The sequence below is a fragment of the Crotalus tigris genome, unplaced genomic scaffold (genome assembly GCF_016545835.1).
Source record: "Crotalus tigris isolate CLP2741 ecotype Arizona unplaced genomic scaffold, ASM1654583v1 scf7180000019031.1477733, whole genome shotgun sequence".
NCBI lineage: Eukaryota > Metazoa > Chordata > Lepidosauria > Squamata > Viperidae > Crotalus > Crotalus tigris.
In genome coordinates, this window is record NW_024097335.1 from 1,050,804 (window position 1) to 1,070,365 (window position 19,562).

General features: G+C 39.9%; 1 protein-coding gene across 1 annotated transcript in view; it reads left to right on the forward strand.

Annotated features, from left to right (window-relative positions):
* CCDC83 (coiled-coil domain containing 83) overlaps positions 1-17,309 on the forward strand; it is a 28,245-nt gene extending 10,936 nt beyond the window's left edge. Inside the window, exons 2-8 of the mRNA XM_039358589.1 lie at positions 981-1,168; positions 5,712-5,838; positions 9,055-9,139; positions 12,131-12,299; positions 13,712-13,879; positions 15,946-16,037; positions 17,213-17,309. Of these exons, the coding sequence (XP_039214523.1) occupies positions 5,741-5,838; positions 9,055-9,139; positions 12,131-12,299; positions 13,712-13,879; positions 15,946-16,037; positions 17,213-17,290 (690 nt within the window). The 5' untranslated portion in view covers positions 981-1,168; positions 5,712-5,740 and the 3' untranslated portion in view covers positions 17,291-17,309. The remainder of the gene's footprint in view (positions 1-980; positions 1,169-5,711; positions 5,839-9,054; positions 9,140-12,130; positions 12,300-13,711; positions 13,880-15,945; positions 16,038-17,212) is intronic.
* Positions 17,310-19,562: the final 2,253 nt, after the last annotated feature.

Consider the following 19,562-nt stretch of genomic DNA (forward strand, 5'->3'; position numbering starts at 1 on the left):
TAGCATTGGGGAGAGTTGAGCTGGGAGGATGTTTGGTTTAGTACCACAGTGTTTTAAACCATGTTTGATGGATTGTGGTAAGCCACCTATAGTCATTGTATAAGATAGGCAGCCATGTAAACCCAATAAATAAATAAGTAAATCTGGCAAGAGTAGATATTTGCCTTCACAATTTATTTCTGAGGAGATCTTCCTTCCTTCCTTCTTCCTTCCTTCCTTCCTTCCTTCCTTCCTTCCTTCTGCCTTTCTCCTCGCTTTCATTCCTTTCTTTCTTCCTTTATAAAGTAAAATTTGTTATCAACCTATTCTCTGCAAAAGGGTAGAATTAAAATTTCTAAAAAAAACCAAAAAACTCTTAAGTTGTTGAAGCAGAAATTAAAGCACTGTAGCAAATGAGCCAAAGGGAGATGATTAAAAAATTAAAATTGTTCAGGTAGTAGTTGATTGAGAGTCATCCAGAATCTTGGTATGTCCCGTCCTTTGAGTTTTTTTCAAGGCTGTTTTTTTAAAAAATTGATTTGACTATAAAAGAAAGGAAAATGCACCTAAACACAATAAAAATAATGAGCCAATAAAAGCTGTATAAAAGAGAAAAAAATAATTACATGGACATATTGGAATATGTATACATAGAGAACAGCAACCATATATCCTTTATTATAAAGGATAGTTCTTTATTTCAGAAAGCAGTCCTCTAGAGTTATTAAATAATTCTTTCCTTGTTTTTGCTCTTGAATTTTCCTTTGTAAGGTACGTTATATAAACATTTGTTATCCTTGTGAACCTCTTTCAAATTTGCCTCTTTTTCAGCTTTGTTCTTTATTTTATTTCCAAGAAAATATTGCATGGTCACTGTTATTATTCAGAGGAAACAAAAGCAATGACTCTGTTTTTGAAGACCAAATTAAAAAATAAGACTTTTTTTTAATTAGCCCGTAACTTTCTTCATTAGCGTCTAATTTACGGCAGTTTTTAAACAGTGACACAAGAGGGAGCCGTTTTCCCGTTAAAAAGAAAGACACACAGGAAGAGACCGACCGTATGCTCCTTGGACTATCTTAGCGCAGTTACCCGGCAACTAGCAAAGTTTGCAGTGGCAGCCAATCAAAAGGCAGCAGCTGGAAGCAGAATTCCCTCCTCCCATCTTCCTCCAAGAAGGAGAAATTGGGTAAGGCGGTTCCCCTGCAGGGCGGGAGGGCGGCGCTGCTGAGCAGGAGGGAAAGTTCGGTGGGCGCCTGCATTGGCAACGGGAAAGGGAGATGGGAGGAAGGGTGGCAAAATTTCCTTCCTTTCTTCCTTCCTTCCTTCCTTCCTTCCTTCCTTCCTTCCTTCCTTCCTTCCTTCCTTCCTTCCTTCCTTCCTTCCTTCCTATCTTCTTTTCTTCCTCTCTCTTTCTTCTACCTTTCCCCTTTCCACTCTTCCTGTCTTCCTTTTGTCTGTCTCCTTTTCTCCTTCCTTCCTTCCTTCCTTCCCCTTTCTCTTTCTTCTTCCTTCCATCATCCATCCATCCTCTTTCCTTCCTTTCTCTTCTTTCTTTTGTCCCTTCCCCTTTTCCTTCCTTCCTTCCTTCCTATCTTCTTTTCTTCCTCTCTCTTTCTTCTACCTTTCCCCTTTCCACTCTTCCTGTCTTCCTTTTGTCTGTCTCCTTTTCTCCTTCCTTCCTTCCTTCCTTCCCCTTTCTCTTTCTTCTTCCTTCCATCATCCATCCATCCTCTTTCCTTCCTTTCTCTTCTTTCTTTTGTCCCTTCCCCTTTTCCTTCCTTCCTTCCTTCCTTCCTTCCTTCCTTCCTTCCTTCCTTCTTTTCTTCCTCTCTCTTTCTTCTACCTTTCTCCTTTCCACTCTTCCTGTCTTCCTTTTGTCTGTCTCCTTTTCTCCTTCCTTCCTTCCTTCCTTCCTTCCTTCCTTCCTTCCTTCCCCTTTCTCTTTCTTCTTTCTTCCATCATCCATCCATCCTCTTTCCTTTCTTTCTCTTCTTTCTTTTGTCCCTTCCCTTTTCCTTCCTTCCTTCCTTCTTATCTTCTTTCCTTCCTCTCTCTTTCTTCTACCTTTTTCCTTTCCACTCTTCCTGTCTTCCTTTTGTCTGTCTCCCTTTCTCCTTCCTTCCTTCCTTCCTTCCTTCCTTCCTTCCTTCCTTTCTCTTTCTTCTTCCTTCCATCATCCATCCATCCTCTTTCCTTCCTTTCTCTTCTTTCTTTTGTCACTTCCCCTTTTCCTTCGTTCCTTCTTATCTTCTTTCCTTCCTCCCTCTTTCTTGCTCACTTCTACCTTTCTCCTTTCCACTCTTCCTGTCTTCCTTTTGTCTGTCTCCCTCCCTCCCTCCCTCCTTCCCCTTTCTTTCTTCTTCCTTCCATCATCCATCCATCCTCTTTTCCTACTTTCTCTTTTTTCTTTTGCCCCTTTCTCTTCCCCTTTTCCTTCCTTCTTTCTTATCTTCTTTCCTTCTTCTTTCATGCTCACTTTCCCCTTCTTTCCATTCTTCCTGTCTTTCTTTTGTCTGTTCCCCTTCCTTCCTTCCTTCCTTCCTTCCTTTCTTTCTTTCTTTCTTTCTTTCTTTCTTTCTTTCTTTCTTTCTTTCTTTCTTTCTTTCTTTCTTCATGCAAAACCTGAAGCAACCTAATTCCTGTTTAAAGGAAGTATGTTCTTATCTCAGTTCTTTTCATTCTCTTCTATATTTAAAATGTCTTCTGATTGCTGCCTGGAATAGCAGCATGCAAGCTAAGTTATTTGTGAGATATACTGAACGCAATGAGACAATAAAGAATGGAATGGAATGGAAAAGAAATAGAATAGAATAGAATAGAATAGAATAGAATAGAATAGAATAGAATAGAATAGAATAGAATAGCCCAAGAAGGTATAAAAAACCCACCACTCCCAGCAACATGTGGTCAGCTTTCCCAGAGCCATGCTTCTGTCTGGCTTTGCTCTTCAATAAACTACAATCTTCTTTCTAAAGCAGTCTCATTGTGTTTATTCCCTGCTTGGACTGGACCCTGATGAAGATTTTTCTTTCAACAATAGAATAGAATTAGAATAGAACAGAATAGAAATAGAAATAGAACAGAACAGAAATAACAGAACAGAACTAGAATAGAATAGAATAGAATAGAATAGAATAGAATAGAATAGAATAGAATAGAATAGAAGCTGGAAGGGGTCTTGGAGGTCTTCTAGTCCAGCCCCTACTCGAACCTATACCATTTCAGACAAGTGACTGTCTATCCCTTCTTAAAAACCTCCAATAATGGAGCACCCATGGTTTCTGAATGCAAGTTGTTCCTCATTGTTAGGAATTTTCTCCTTAATTCCAGGTTGCTTCTCTCTTTGGTTAATGTCCAACCATTGTTTCTTGTCCTGCTTTCTGGTGTTTTGGAGAATAGTTGACTCCCTCTTCTTTGTGGTAGCCCCTCAAATACTGGAATGCTGCTAGCATGTCGCCCCTGTTTCTTCTTTTCTTTAGACTAGCCAAACTCAAGTCCTGCAGCCGTTTTTGATATGTTTTAGTCTCCAGGCCTTTGATCATTTTAGTTGCTGTTCTCTGAACTTTTTCCAAGGTCTCAACATCTTTTTTGTAGTATGGTGACCAAAATTGGTTGCAGTATTCCAGCTCTGGTCTTACTAGGGTTTTATAAAGTGGTACTAATACTTCGTGTGATCTTGATTCTATCCCTCTGTTTATACAATCCAGGATTGTATTAGCTTTTTTAGTTGCTGCTGCACACCGCTGGCTCATAGTCAAGTGATCGTCCACTAGAACTCCAAGGTCCCTCTCACAGTTATGTTATATAGTTAAATTACATACAGTTAAATTATAACATGTACCTCAAATTCTTTTAATTTTAGAGGGACTAGGGTAAGGCTGACCAAATCTGGATGTTTCTCATAAAGCAGCTTACCTAATTAAAAACATTGCATGTCTATATGAAATAAATGCATTCAATACTTTACAGTGTGTTCTAATAAAATGCTGTACTGTTTGTGAAGTAATATTTGTAATATGTTATTTTATTAAAGTGTTGCCATATGTTCCACATTTTGGAATTCTTCAGGGGACAATCACACTTGGACAGCAAACTCCATAACTGTGGTATTTGGGGCGAACAAAGATATTTGTAGTACATTCCATTCCCTTATTTTGGATTGTCATCTGGAAGAATCATGATTGCTTTTGACACACAACACGATCATTTCTAATTGGGAAAAAATATTTTTTTAAAGGGGAGCGTATCTCAATTCCAGAAACAGGGTTTGTGTTTGAGTTTTCGTTTGCTTTTTAGCATAAATAAAGAACTGGGAACAACAGCCAAGATATGTTTTTTCTACTTTAAAAACCCAGAGCATTCTGAAATCATTAAATGGACTTCTTAAGGATTGAGAAGAAGAACAGAACAGAATAACAGAGTTGGAAGAAACCTTGGAGGTCTTCTAGTCCAACCCCCTACACCAGTGGCTCTCAACCTGTGGGTCGGGACCCTATTTGGGGTCGAACGACCATTTCACGGGGGTCGCCAAACAACGCAGTCCGCCATTTTTTTCCCCTTTTCCTTAGCTGTGCTACTCCCTTTTATTCTATTGGCTTTGAAAGCCAATAGAATAGACTCTCTTGAATAGAGTCTAATTCTATTGGCTTTCAAAAGCCAATAGGAATTGTCCAGGCTGTCTCTGCCCTGCTGAGCCCGCCAAAAGTCCCATTCTGCAAATGGTGCTGCACCAGTTGAGTAGTCCTCGACTTACGACCAGTTGGGGGTCGCGGCATTAAAAAGGTTGAGAACCACTGCCCTACACCATTTCAGACAAATGACTCTTGAGTCCCTTCTTAAAAATCTCCATGATGGAGAAATCAGAAAGAAATCAAACAATTTTTTGAAAGATGCACCTTCTCTCACATATGCAACAAGCCAGAATTGTGAATTTACTTTATATTCATTTTTTTAAATCCCAGACCAGCCATTTTAGATCTTCAAAAGCTGGACAGAATAAAAGTTTTATCTTCTTTCATTTTAGTTATGATAGAAGGAATTCATTAGTGGGGTGAAAATCTTGGTGTTTCGAAGTTATACAAAAACCTGTTTTACGTTATAACCGTGTAAAGCTCTCATCTTTTTTTCATTCCTTATTGATATTCGCATATCAGCCCTGAAAACGACAAATGTGCCTTTTATTCAACTCCTTTGGTTAAAATGGGTTGCAAATGTTTATTCAACCCAAGCAGTAATAATTAAAGTTTGCACCCACTGGAGATTTGCTTTCCAAAACTTATCCGAAAAGTGCTTTTTTCAAAAGACAACTGGAATTTCTTGGGGTTTTTTCCCTTGAAAATGTTTCGCTTCTCATCCAAGAAGGTTCTTCAGTTCTGAAAAAGAACTGAAGATGCTTCTTGGATGAGAAGTGAAAAGTCTTCAGGGAAAAACAAAGAAAGTCCAGTTGCCTTTTGAGAAAGCACCGTTGGGAGAACTGTGACTGAGAATCTCCATAAACATTTCCAAAACTTAGCTTTCAATTCATAAATAGGCCTTTCTCCTAGAACTGTTCTAAAGATAATGAGGAAAGCTAAATAAATAATTATTTAGTCTGCAGTCTGTACCTCATCCTCAGGAAATCAATATTAATAGTAGAAAAGATTTCTCAGAAATCTCAGTAGGATTGTGTTGGAATCACCAGCCCCACTGCTTAGGTGCTGTCTTAATGTATTATCTTTCTTGATCTCTAGATTTATTTGACCTCCTAAAGACATAAGCCATGGCAAAGGAAAAGAAGAAGGATAAAAAGAAAAAAGGGATCTCACAAATATCCAAAGAGCCTAGAACCTATTTTCCAGAAGCCCTGTTGGCATTTCAGTATGTATAAGTCGTAAAAAATTCAAAATTTTACTTTAGCTCTATTTCGTGAACTGACTACCTATTTGTGGGATAGCAATACTACTATTCTCTATCCAGTTGAACTTATAGGATGGCAGGAGTAGATCTATAGAGGTAATCCTCAATTTACGACTGTAATTGAGCCTGGAATTATAGTTGTTGAAGTCATGGGTTTTTCTGTTTTTTGTTTTCCAGTGGTCATGAAACAAACACTTTGGCCATTAAACAAATGCCATAGTTATTAAACAAATGCAACAGTCCTTAAATGAATATGATGGTTGTTAAGTGAACCAATTCTATCCAATGGGTGTTTTTTTGCCAGATGCTAAAAGTAAATACTAATTATTTACTTTTACAGAATTTAAAAAAAAATATTTTTACTGGCAAAAAAAAATACTTTCTTCCAGCAAAAAACCATTTTAAAACGTAGGATTTACAATGACTGAACACAATAAAAAAAAAATCCCGTTTTCTGCTGTTTTTAAAAACTATCAGAATAACAGAGTTGGAGGGGACCTTTGAGGTCTTCTAGTCCAACCCCACTGCAAAATATCATAATGATTGTGGGATGCTGCAAACAGCCAGACCTGTTGTCAAGCATCCAAAATGTAGTCACGTGACTAGAGGGAGGGTGGGCGGCTGTCAGAACTTTGAATCCGAGTCATAAATGTGTTTTTCAGGATCCGTCATAACTTTGAATAGTTGCTAAGTTAACAGTTGTAAGTCAAGGACTATCTCTACTTTTTTCAGTTATTGGTTATTAGGATGACAATTGTAACATGTTTGTGTTCATGATTCTTGCCATTCTTCCATGTCTTCTTGTAGAACATTTCATTAAATTTTGTCTTCTCGCATCTACCATTTTCTAGGATTACTTTATTGTTTGATAGTCAATTACATTTCTGTGCTAAGCTTTCCTTGAGCTGTTAGTGAGAATTCCCCCAGTTATCTTTTGATGTATTTCCATTATTTATCAATTAGGTTTATATCCCACACTTTCTCCAAGAGCTCAGACTTAATTGGTACAAGGAATTGTAAGCTTCCAAACCAGTCAAAAATAAGAATGACAATTCAAAACCAGGTGTCAACGCTGCAAATATTGTATATTTTTGCTTTTGACAATAGGCAGAACTGTCTGGTATTTATGGGGTTAATACAGAGCAGGAGGGGTGGGGGTAAAGCCCGGGAAGGAAAGAGGAAGGAAACCTTTGACCTTCACACTAATTGGATAATGTGATATATTATGGCTAATTTAGTGAGGGAACATGCTGATAATTTAACTGCCCTGAGGAAGAGAATTTAGATCTTAGCATCTCTCCATTATGCATGTGTCGACATTTTGCAACAATAAAAGACTTTTAGGAAAATAAATGCCTGGAAGTTCTTTCAAGTGTTTCATTAGCCGGAACCATAACATCATGCTAAGATCTAAATTCCTGTGCAAAGTTTAGTCTAAGACTGTTTTTCCAACCAGTGGAACAGAGCGGAAATCTAATCGCAGGAAAGCCAAATTATAAATCAGCAGAATATACAGGAAGATAATAAACTGCTTTGAAGTTAAAAGTAAATATTTTAATTTAGAGAGCCAATGTGTATGCAACACTTAACAGGGGAGTGTTAAGGGGAAGGGGGAATTATAAAATGTGGTTCACACAAACTGATGGAAATGGTTTCTCTTATCCAAAATCACTGGTAGCTTTTACGTAGAGCAGGCAGGAGAAAAAAATGCACAAAATTTAAACTCTTGACAGTTAAAAATAGAACTTTGCATTTGATATACGGTAGTCACTGGCATTTTTTCATAATGACTTTATTGTTTGGTAACAAATAAATCAGCCCATGTTCTGGGAAATATATTCACTACAGCAGGGAACCTAAAGATTTCATATGAGCTTGATGGAATTTCATAAGAGACCAAGAGAAAGAAAAGGTTCACTCGAAACATAGCCCCCCCCCTTTTTTAGAGCTTTGCCTCCTGGTTGAGGATTCTGTGATTACTTTTTGTCTAATTATTTTCACAGCCTGAAAAAGTTTGAAAATTATTTTTCTATAATATTTTGTCTCGCTGTCCAAGAGATTCAACAGGCATAGAGTGTTGACCTGTAAATAAATAAGCAGAGTCAAAGATTCAACTGAATAACCATTGAACCTGATTAGATTTAATTCCAGTCTAGGCTGTGTTAAATTTATTCCCCAGCTGACCACTGGGTTAACTAATGTTACCCCTCCATGATCACTTCAAGTCCTAGACTTGAAGTCCTAGATGGTACACACAAAGCAGGGCCCTGCTAGGAACTACATCTAAGTTGCCATTGCTGGCCACTGAGTTAATTAATTCTGTCCCCTCCACGATGAAACTCCAGATCCATGATCAAACTCAAATTTCATGATCACTCCAAGTCCTAGAGGGTACACACAAAACAAGGCCCTACTAAGAACTACATCTCAGCTGCCACATGTGGACTTAAATTTCCAGAATTTCTTAGGCAGCCATTCTGGGAGTTGAAGTCCACAATACTTAAAGTTTAGTGGACTTCTTTAATACACTGAGGAATGAAAAAGCAGCAAAAAATGGTTCTTCCCACAATTATGTCTACTTTGGGGGTGCATGGTTGATTTATCTTATTTTTTCCTCATTCTGCATAAAACTATAAAGAAATGGGATAGGAACTATTAGCCGTCAGCTTTTTTGGGATACAATAATGGGAAACTCTGCAAAAATAGTTGTTAAATGCTTGATTAAATCATCACTAAATGTGTGCTTCCAGCTCATCGAGATTAATCAGTTGGCAGAAAAAGTGTTTTGCAAATGAGATTATATTTTCCATGTTCCATTTTAGTCACATTAAAATCTGGCTTAACAGACTTGTTGGGATGACAGGGCAGCCATTACTCTCAATTGCCCATTTCAATCAGTATATGGCAATGCAAATAACCTCATTTATGTTGCTCAATTTCATTTGCATTCTGCAAATGATAAACATTGTGGTAAAATGATCGCAAAAATTGGGATTTCGGTCTGTTGCATCAACATTCATTGAATCAAGGTTTCACTGCAGTCCTTTAAATAAAACCTGAAGCAAAGAATTCAAATGTTCGACCTGTTTCTCCCACTTGTATTCTTTGTTTGCTTGCAAAGAGAGCTTGTGTTTTCTGAAAGCGTGACAGCTTATTTTTGTCTTTAATTACCTTCAGAATTCAGATTAAGGAAGAGGTCATTGATCAGCTTCTCGGTGAAATCAAGCAACTGGAAGTAGAGAATGAGAGAAGCAAAGAAAGAGTAAGCACGCAAATAAACCACCTTGTGATTCAGGACAGTGGTGGGATTCAAATATGTGAACAACCGGTTCTCTGGGGGGATGCCGCTTCCGGAAGTACATTCTGGGCCTGGGCAACAAAAAATTAGTTACTGGTTCTGCCAAACTGGTGCGAACCGATTGAATCCCACTACTGGTTCAGGAGGGATCCTGTCTTAGTTACAAAACACCTGTTTGTAATATAGAACAGGGGTCCCCAATTCCCGGTCCGTGGACCAGTACCATGCTGCGGCATGCCAGCAACCGGTCTGCACAAACAAGCAAAACCCCATCCGTGAGATGCAGGCAGCACACAAAATCACACACCCTCCGGTCTGTGGAAAAACCTCTCTCCATGGAACTGGTCCCTGGTGCTCAAAAGGTTGGGGACTTCTGATATAGAACTGAGAATCAGTTCCTCACATACCAGCTTTTAAATGTCTAATAACTGCTTCTGAGAAGCAGCAATGGCTCCAGGTTTCTAAAGATGGAGAGATTGGCAATGCTCTGGATTGACTGATTGATGTGCCATCAAGTCAAGGTTAACCCAAAAATGTTTTTTTTTCCCCAAAAGGCAACTTGACTTTCTTAGTGTTTTCTTTGAATACTTTTTGTTTCTCATCCAAGAAGCTTTTTCAGTTCTTCAGGCTGGCTGGGGAATTCTGGGAGTTGAAGTTCACAGGTCTTAAAGTTGCCAAAGTTGGACATCCCTTCTCTAGACTTCCTCTGAATGCATTTGTGCCAAACAGTTGGACAAAATGGGAGCAACACCTTGACAGATGGCTAAATCTGCTGATCTATCTCTTTGTAAAATCTTGCCCTCCTCCCCAATGCCTTCCCACATGGAGCAGAGCGATTAGCAGATGTTTTGCTGCCAGATGTTGACATTTGCTGGGAGCGGGGGGAGGGCTGCCAAGAATCCACCAATCCTTGTCCTTGAATTACCTCGTCCAGCAAAACCGAGATAGCACTATTCCCCTGCATTGTGTCTTTGGCAAGTTAGGGATCACAAATGACGACAGGAATTTTCTAGCTTAGTGAGTAACACAGTTTCAGTTGGTGGCATGTATCTCCCACCCATAACCTCCCAAGATGACGTTAGCCCCATCTCTGTCAGCCTTACAAAAGGTCTTTACAAAATGTTTTTTTTTTCCCCACTAGACTTGTTGATCCTAGAGCAGGGGTCTTCAAACTTGGCCCTTTTATGACTTATGGACTTCAACTCCCAGAATTCCTCAGCCAGGCATGCTGGCTGAGGAATTCTGGGAGCTGAAGTCCACCGGTCATAAAAGGGCCAAGTCTGAAGAGCCCTGTCTAGAGAATCTGCAAGGTGATTGTAGGACATGAAGTTTTGTACTGTTCTCCAAGTTTCCTGGGTCTTATCTGTTGAGTCCTTGGCGGGAAGCAGACACGAGAAGCAGTTGGAGTTCTCAGTTTTCTTTATTCTGCGTTCAGCTTACAAGTAGATGGCTTCAGCAGCTCCCAAAACCTCCCAGCTTCTTATATAGACATTTCCCGGGTAAATGCGATACTTTTCCCGCGCCAGCACCTGCGCATGCGCACGGCGCTGGCGACAGCCTGTCTGGTCCCGGGCAGCTTTGCACCTGCCCGGGACTGCCTGCAAACGCCCGAGCCGTTTGCAAGGCTCGGGGCATAACATTATCCATTTACTTTGTTTATTTATTTTGATTGTTTTTAAATTGTTATGGAGGTTTTAACTATTGTCTAAGGCAGTGGTTCTCAACCTGTGGGTCGGGACCCCATTTGGGGTCGAACGACCATTTCACGGGGGTCGCCAAACAACGCAGTCCGCCATTTTTTTCCTCTTTTCCTTAGCTGTGATACTCCCTTTTATTCTATTGGCTTTTGAAAGCCAATAGAATAGACTCTCTTGAATAGAGTCTAATTCTATTGGCTTTCAAAAGCCAGTAGGAATTGTCCAGGCTGTCTCTGCCCTACTGAGCCCACCAAAAGTCCCATTCTGCAAACGATGCTGCACCAGTTGAGTAGTCCTCGACTTATGACCGGTTGAGTAGTCCTCGACTTATGACCGGTTGGGGGTCGCAGCATTAAAAAGGTTGAGAACCACTGATCTAAGGTCATGTTTTTGTGAGATGGATGGCTCTGTTTTGTTGTTTAGGTGCTAAATCATATCCGACTCTTTGCAATTCCATGGAGCATTGCTTGCCAGGCCCCCTGTCCTCCACTGTCTCCCAGAATTTGCCCAAATCCATGTTCATTGCATTAATGACAACATTGGGTGGCTATATACATAAACTAGATAAATAAATAAATAAAGGTTATGTTCATCCTATGTAAAGAAGCAGTGACATATTGTGTGGGATAGGGCTGGAGTTGAGCTGCAGCTTACTGGTTAAAATATTTCTGCACCAAGGCAAAATAATCAAACAGGGGTCCTTGATGCTCTCTGAAGTTGGGGTTTTCTTACACATCTTTCATTACCCAACTAGGTAGCATCATCAATGCTAGAAGGGAGTGGGTTTGCGGAAAGAAGGAGGAGGAGAAAGAGGAGGAGGAGGAGGAGGAGCACTGTGGGGTTCTTGATGCTCTCTGAAGTTGGTGGCTTTCTTGTAGATGTTTCATTACCAAACCAGGTAACATCATCAGTGCCAGAAGGGAGTGAAGTTTGCACTTACAGGAATCTGTTGTCCTAAGTTCTTGGGTTTTCTCTGTTTACTTTCTCTGTTTATTTATTTTTTTTATTGATTTTAGATAGCTATGGGATTTTTAACTAGGGTGTTGGATGCCCTATTCGTGAGAAAGGTGGCCATGTAAATACTGTCCGCTAAATAAATAAAGCACAAATAGAGTCCATTATTTCCATCGGAACCATCCAAGGACAGTGAACATTATTCCAAATTGTTGGGTGGTTTTGCGTTCCCACGCCTGAATGAGTTTCGCAAGCTTTACTTTTTCAAACCATCAAAAGTACGCCTTCTCTATCCCACCCCCAGAATCAGCATCTCAAATCTGAACAGATTGAACACATCCGAGCTCTACTAGCGAACCTGAAAGAACAGGAGAAGGAGCTTGAAAAAATAGAAATTGTTACTCGGGATGATGTTGAGAAAGCCATGATGGCCAAATGGCAGTACATCAAGGATCAGGAGAAACTTATTAGAGGTGAGCTATGCTTCTCGAGGGATAAAGAACAAGGATAATTTCGGGAGGGTTTTAAGGATTTTTTCCCCATAGGATGTTCCTGAGTGGCTCCTTTGATGCTGATGGGGAAAAAATTGGGGACAGGTGTACAGGTAGTCCTCAACTTTCAACCATTCATTTATTGACCGTTCAAAGTTACAATGAACTGAAAAAAGGAACTATGACCGTTTTCACACTTAATGATCGTTGCACCATTCCCGTGGTCACTTGATCAAAATGTGGATGTTTGACAACTGGCCAGAATTTATGATGGTCGCAATTTCCTGAGGTCACGTGATCCCCTTTTGTGACCTTCTGACAAGCAAAGTCAATGAGGAAGCCAGATTCACTTATCAGACGTACTACTAACTTAACAACTGCAGTGGTTCACTTAATAATTGTGGCAAGAAAAGTCGTCAACTGAGGCAAAACTTACTTAACAACTGTCTAGGTTAGCAATGGAAATGTTGAGCTCAGTTGTGGTCGTAAATAGAGGACTACCTGTACCTGTTCCATTTTGAGCACCTGAATGAGAGGCAAGCATAAATCTAAAAACTAAGATAGTTGGCAAGGTGAAGTGGTTAAGAGGAGAATTTTCTTGAGGTGGAAAAAAATGAAACTTTGATTGTGGGTTTTACCGATTAGATAGACTTGATGTTATTGAAATGGCTTGTTTATATTATTTTGTATAAGTAAAAAGTCGAGGTTTGAAGCTGATATTCTATTGCACCGAAGGAAGTCATAAGTCAATGTCTTTTTTTTCTTCTTTTTTTCTCCCTTACCTCACTTCTCTACTCCTTTTTCCCTTCCCCATCTTTTCCGCTATTTACTTTTGTATTTTCATTGTATCGTATATTATAAACTAATAAAAGGTTTGATCAAAAAAAAGAGGAGAATCTTCAGATTTTAGTCTACCCTTGGCCACATAAATTCACTAGATGACGTGGGGCTACTTTTTTAAATTCTTCTCAATTTATCTCACAGAGCAGGCATCTCCAATCACGGCTATTTTAAGACTTGTGGACTTCAACTCCCAGAATTCGTCATGCTGGCTGGGGATTTCTGGGAATTGAAGTTCATGAAGTGGTCAGGTTTGGAGACCCCTGTCATAGAGCCATGGCTTCTGAGAAAAATGGGAACAGGAAATGCTATCATGCTGCCTTAAGCTTCTGAGGAACAAGCAGGATCTAAATATAAAAGTAAAAATAAAAACAAAACCGCATCACTTGTGAAAGAAGTCATGACACTTGTGATGTTAATTGGTTTGGGAAGTCGGTACATTGAGTCCTAGTATAAATACAGGTCTCCCTATATTTGTCAATAGTTCTGTGAAGCAACCACTGTTATTCATACTATAACTGGACTGAAAATGATGCCTTGTTGCCTTGCACTAGATATGCGTTTCCAGATACATTATGTTGAACAGAAACTTATCCAAAAACAAACTGAAATAGACTACTGGACTGCTTACAAAAATGTGGGAAGCACCGATCACTCAACTCAGATTCAGTTCTTGGAACAGGATATTAAAAAGTTGAAGGAAGATCTTGACGAAATGACAGGTAAGGGTCTGTTAGAGGCCTACTAAGAAGTTGGTTTCAAACTATCACCGGGTTAATGGAGATTCTTAGTCATCCAGGTCATGGCTATCCCAAAAGTGCTTTTTCAAAAGGCAACTGGAGCTTCTTTGTTTGCTTGAAGACATTTCACTTCTCATCCTAGAAGCCTCCTGGGTTCTGACTGAGTGGGTGGGGAATGGAAGGATTTATATTTTTGTAGTCATCTGGCCATTAGCACTCTGAAGGTCAGTTGTCAGCTCTCTGACACTCATTGAGGCCAATTGGGGGGTTTATCTTTGAAGATAGCAAAATCCACATTCTAGACAGAGAGGACCACTGGTTTGAAAGAGGGGCAAAAGAAGCCATCTATATTAAAATTGAGCAGCTCTCTATCAACAGAGGGGGAGGGATATGGCACCACCTATCCCGTTTACAACACAGTCCTTTCAGCGATTCCAAGAAGGCTCCACACCCATTTGCACTCTGATTCAGGTGACCCTGAGGGTACAGATAAACCCCAAGTGGCCTTAATGATTCTCAGAGAGCTAATGACCCAACTTCAGAGTGCTAACAACCAGATGACTGCAAGGAATATAAATCCTTCCATTCCCCACCATTCAGTCAGAACCGAAGAAGCCTCTTGGATGAGAAGCAAAACTTCTTCAAGCCCAAAAACAAAGAAAGTCAGTTGACTTTTGAAAAAGCACCTTTAGGACAAGCTGTCGCCATCATTCCATTTCTGTTGATTCTCTTTAATTCCAGACTGAGGTCAACTTTGGGAACAGTGAATTGCCGTGTTCATCTCAATCTAATGACATATCCAATTTCCGAGGTAGCCATTGGGTGGTGATACTTGCATACCTGCAATTGTAGCAAACGGGGCTGTGTAAAAACTTCCTCACCGCTGCCATGTGATCTTAAGAGAAGAGGAGGCTACTTTCAGAAACTTCAAAGCGCTCCTGGAATTGTCTTCATTCCAAATAGAATTTGATACACCTAATAGCCTTGGCACCACTAGTTTATAACCTGCAGACATGGAGGAGAGAGTTTTTGCATTTTTAAACTTATATCCCACTTTTTCTTCAGCAGTAAAAGATGACATGCATTCATCAAACATCCTTCTTCAGTTTTCTCCCCTCAAGAACAACCCAGTAGAGTAGGTGGGGCTGAGATAAAGAGTGATGATTGGCTCTTTGAGCAGGTCATTCATATTCTGTTAGTCCCAAACCATACAGAGCAAGCTGAAGAAAAAGGCGGGGGAAAAAGCGCACAGAAGAAAAAGGCGGGAAAAAAGGGAAACTCCCCCTTTACACTCACAGCAACCAATGATAGTGTAGATTGCCTCATGCAGGAGTCAGCACTCTCCAACCAATCAACTACCACTGTGTGTCCTGGATCTTTGTACACTCCACTGTTCCAGCCGCTAAATTTAATATCCTAACTTTACAGTGTTTCTCAACCTTGACAATTTTAAGGCATGTGGACTTCAACTCCCAGAATTCCACAGCCAGCATTGCTGGCTGTGGAATTCTGGGAGTTGAAGTCCACATGCCTTAAAATTGTCAAGGTTGAGAAACACTGTAAGATCCTCATCCCGCTTATTTCTGTATTGCCAGTTGGCCGATTCAGTGTAATGTCAAGTGTGGAGTCAAGAAGTTCCCATTCCTAATTATTTCCAGATGTTAAGTTGGAGAAACTCAGGACAGATGGAACCACAGGGCTGAATCAACATAGCGTCTTCCAGATGTTTCAGGAGCCTGTATTCCTCTTGGCTGTGCTGGTGGGAAACTTTGGGAACAGCAGAAAGAAAACATCTGGAAACACTAGTTGAAGAAAGCTTTGTGTATTGGCCAAAAAAGCAAAAAATTTGCACTTCATTTTTTTAGAGAGACTGTACAATCATTGCTCAAGTAACATTGAATTATATGGTAACACAAAGTTGAGAGAAACCAGAATTCCTGTCTTTAATTCTGGAATAATTTACATTCTGGATAGCATCTTAAAAAGGCTTGACCGTAGATCTTTTTTATGCATGTTCCATCTCCTAACCACCCTCTTCTCTTTTTAAGAATTTTTTAGAATTTCTTTGGAAGAAGCAAAGGATAAAATTGACAAAAACACTTTGAGACAGTTGGAGTTAAAGAAAGAATGGGCCACTGAGGTATGTTTGATTTTGCTATTCCAGACACTCAGAGGCATCTCCTGATCTGGTTTTTCAGAGTTAGCTTGTGCCTGATACATTGGAAATTTCCCAGAATGCCCCAGTCACACTCATGAATTCTGGGACTTGAAATCTCAACACAGGAGGGAGAAATAGAAAAGGACGGCATACAGAAGCTTCGACTTATCACTGGTCACTTAGCAACTATTCAAGGTTATAATGGACTAAAACAAAAAACTTATGACCTGTCCTCAAAGTTACAATTACTGCACTGTGCCTGCAATCACACAATCACATTCCAGCCACTTAGCAAAACAATTCTTCTTAGCAGTTCTGTTATCCTCTTAGTTTACGTGTTTTGTTTAGCTTCAGTAAACTTAGTAGGAGAGAGTCATGTTTATCTATGGTGCGAAATTCAGGAGGAATCAAGTGGTACCATTTAATAACATTTTATTAATAGTCATATAAAAAAGATGCAACATAAAAACTTGTGTCTTTTAAGACACAGGTTTCTTACCTGGAAAAAATACTACCAAATTCCTTTTCAGTAGCTGATGTTGTTGAATATACCGTGGATAGTATAGATACATTATTCTAATCTAGAACATTATAATGCCTTTATACAAGTAGTTCTTGACTTAAAGCTGTTCAAAATTATGATGGACCTCTCCCCCAGTTCCAAAGCTTCAACATCTTATCCTCCCATAGTCATTTGATCATATTTCTGGTGCTTAGCAATCACATTTTATGATGGTTTTTCCAGAGACTGACAATTACTTTGTGGGTTCAGCAAAACCAGTCCAGAGCAAATATTGGTTTGCTTGATGACTGCATTGTTTACTTAATGATTGTAACAATCACCTCACAACCTCAGTGTTGGCTTAATAACCACTACAAAAATTGTAAAATCAGGCTGGTCATGTGGGCAAGCCAATTTAGAACCATCATGATTTACAACTATGATGGGTAGGTTCCATTACAGTCATAAGTTGAGGACTCACCTTTACTACATATCATTAGTTGCTAAATTAATAGGTGCAGGAAAACAAAACGGACAGAGTGGTGTGACATTTCTGATATATACCTGTGGCATCTTGCCTTAACTTTTTTGTCTTGTTTCTATCAATGCAAAGATTACAGTTTTGATTTTTGGTGTATTCGGATTATTTTCACAGAATGCTGTTAAGCACATAGACAAGATCAGCCGCAGGGAGATTAAAGAATACGAGTGGCTAAAAGAAGAAGTAAGTTGATTTCTGCAGGACAGAAAATGAATGGGAAGCAGATCCACTGGTCACCAGGAGGTTGCATGGCTGCTGAAAGAGGCATCATAACCTAACCCTAAGTGGAATATTCCTCCAATGAAATTTCCCATGTATTTTACCTGGAAACATAGATAGGGCAGCCGAGAAAAGTCAGTGCCCTCGTAACCATACCCAAGCACTCCGAGTTAGTTGGTAATGTCCATTTTGCTCTACAAGTTCATGGTGACCTAACCCTAACCCTAAGTGGAATTTTCCGAAATGGGATTTTCCCATTGTTTTTACCAGGAAACATACATAGTGCAGGCTGGAAAGGTCAGTGCCCTCCTAACTATACCCAAGCACTCCGAGTTTGTTGGCAATGTCCATTTTGCTCTACGGGTTCATGGTGACCTAACCCTAACCCTAAGTGGAATTCTCCTAAATGGGATTTTCCCATGTATTTTATCAGGAAACATAGATAAAGCAGGCTGGAAAAGTAAATGCCCTCCTAACCATACCCAAGCAGTCCGAGTTTGTTGGCAATGTCCATTTTGCTCTACGAGTTCATGGTGACCTAACCCTAACCCAAAGTGGAATTTTCCTAAATGGGATTTTCCCATGTATTTTAACAGGAAATATAGATAGGGCAGGCTGGAAAGGTCAGTGCCCTCCTAACCATACCCAAGCACTCCGAGTTTGTTGGTGATCTCCATTTTGCTCTACGAGTTCATGGTGACCTAACCCTAACCCTAAGTGGAATTTTCCTAAATGGGATTTTCCCATGTATTTTATCAGGAAACATAAACAAGGCAGATTGCAATCCTGAGTGCCCTCCTAACCATACCCAAGCACTCTGTGTTTGTTGGCAATGTCCATTTTGCTCTACGAGTTCATGGTGACCTAACCCTAAGTGGAATTTTCCTAAATAGGATTTTCCCATGCATTTTTCCAGGAAACATACATAGTAGAGGTTGGAAAAGTCAGTGTCCTCCTAACTATACCCAAGCACTCCAAGGTACTTGGTAATGTCCATTTTTCTCTATGAGTTCATAATGACCTAACCCTAACCCTAAGTGGAATTTTCCTAAATGGGATTTTCCCATGTATTTTACCCGGAAACATACATAATGCAGGATAGAAAAGTCAATGCCCTCCTAATTATACCCAAGCACTCCGAGTTTGTTGGCAATGTCCATTTTGCTCTACGAGTTCATGGTGACCTAACCCTAAGTGGAATTTTCCTAAATAGGATTTTCCCATGCATTTTTCCAGGAAACATACATAGTAGAGGTTGGAAAAGTCAGTGTCCTCCTAACTATACCCAAGCACTCCGAGTTTGTTGGCAATGTCCATTTTGCTCTACGAGTTCATGGTGACCTAACCCAAAGTGGAATTTTCTAAAATGGGATTTTCCCTTGTATTTTACCAGGAAATATAGATAGGGCAAACTGGAAAGTACAGTGCTCTCCTAACTGTACCCAAGCACTCTGAGTTTGTTGGCAATGTCTATTTTGCTATACGAGTTCATGGTGACCTAACCCTAACCCTAAGTGGAAATTTCCTAAATGGGATTTTCCCATGTATTTTACCAGGAAACATAGACAAGGCAGACTGGAATCCTCAGTGCCCTCCTAACCCTACCCAAGCACTCTGATTTTGTTGGCAATATCCATTTTGCTCTACGGGTTCATGGTGACCTAACCCTAAGTGGAATTATGCTAAAAGGGATTTTCCCATGTATTTTGTCAGGAAACATAGACAAGGCAGACTGGAATCCTCAGTGTCCTCCTAGCCATAGCCAAGCACTCTGAGTTTGTTGGCAATATCCATTTTGCTCTACGGGTTCATAGTGACCTAACACCAACTGGAATTTTCCTAAATGGGATTTTCCCATGTATTTTACCCAGAAACATAGATAGTGCAGGATAGAAAAGTCAATGCCCTCCTAATTATACCCAAGCATTACTAGTTTTTTGGCACTGTCTATTTTGCTGTAAGAGTTCTTGGTGACCTAACCCTAACCATAAGTGGAATTTTCTTAAATGGAATTTTCCCATGTACTTTTCCAGGAAATATGGATAGGGCAGGCTGGAAAGGTCAGTGCCCTCCTAACCATACCCAAGTAGTCTGAGTTTGTTGGTGATATCCATTTTGCTCTAGGAGTTCATGGTGACCTAACCCTAAGTGGAATTTTCCGAAATTGGATTTTCCCATTGTTTTTACCAGGAAAAATACATAGTGAAGGCTGGAAAGGTCAGTGCCCTCCTAACCATACCCAAGA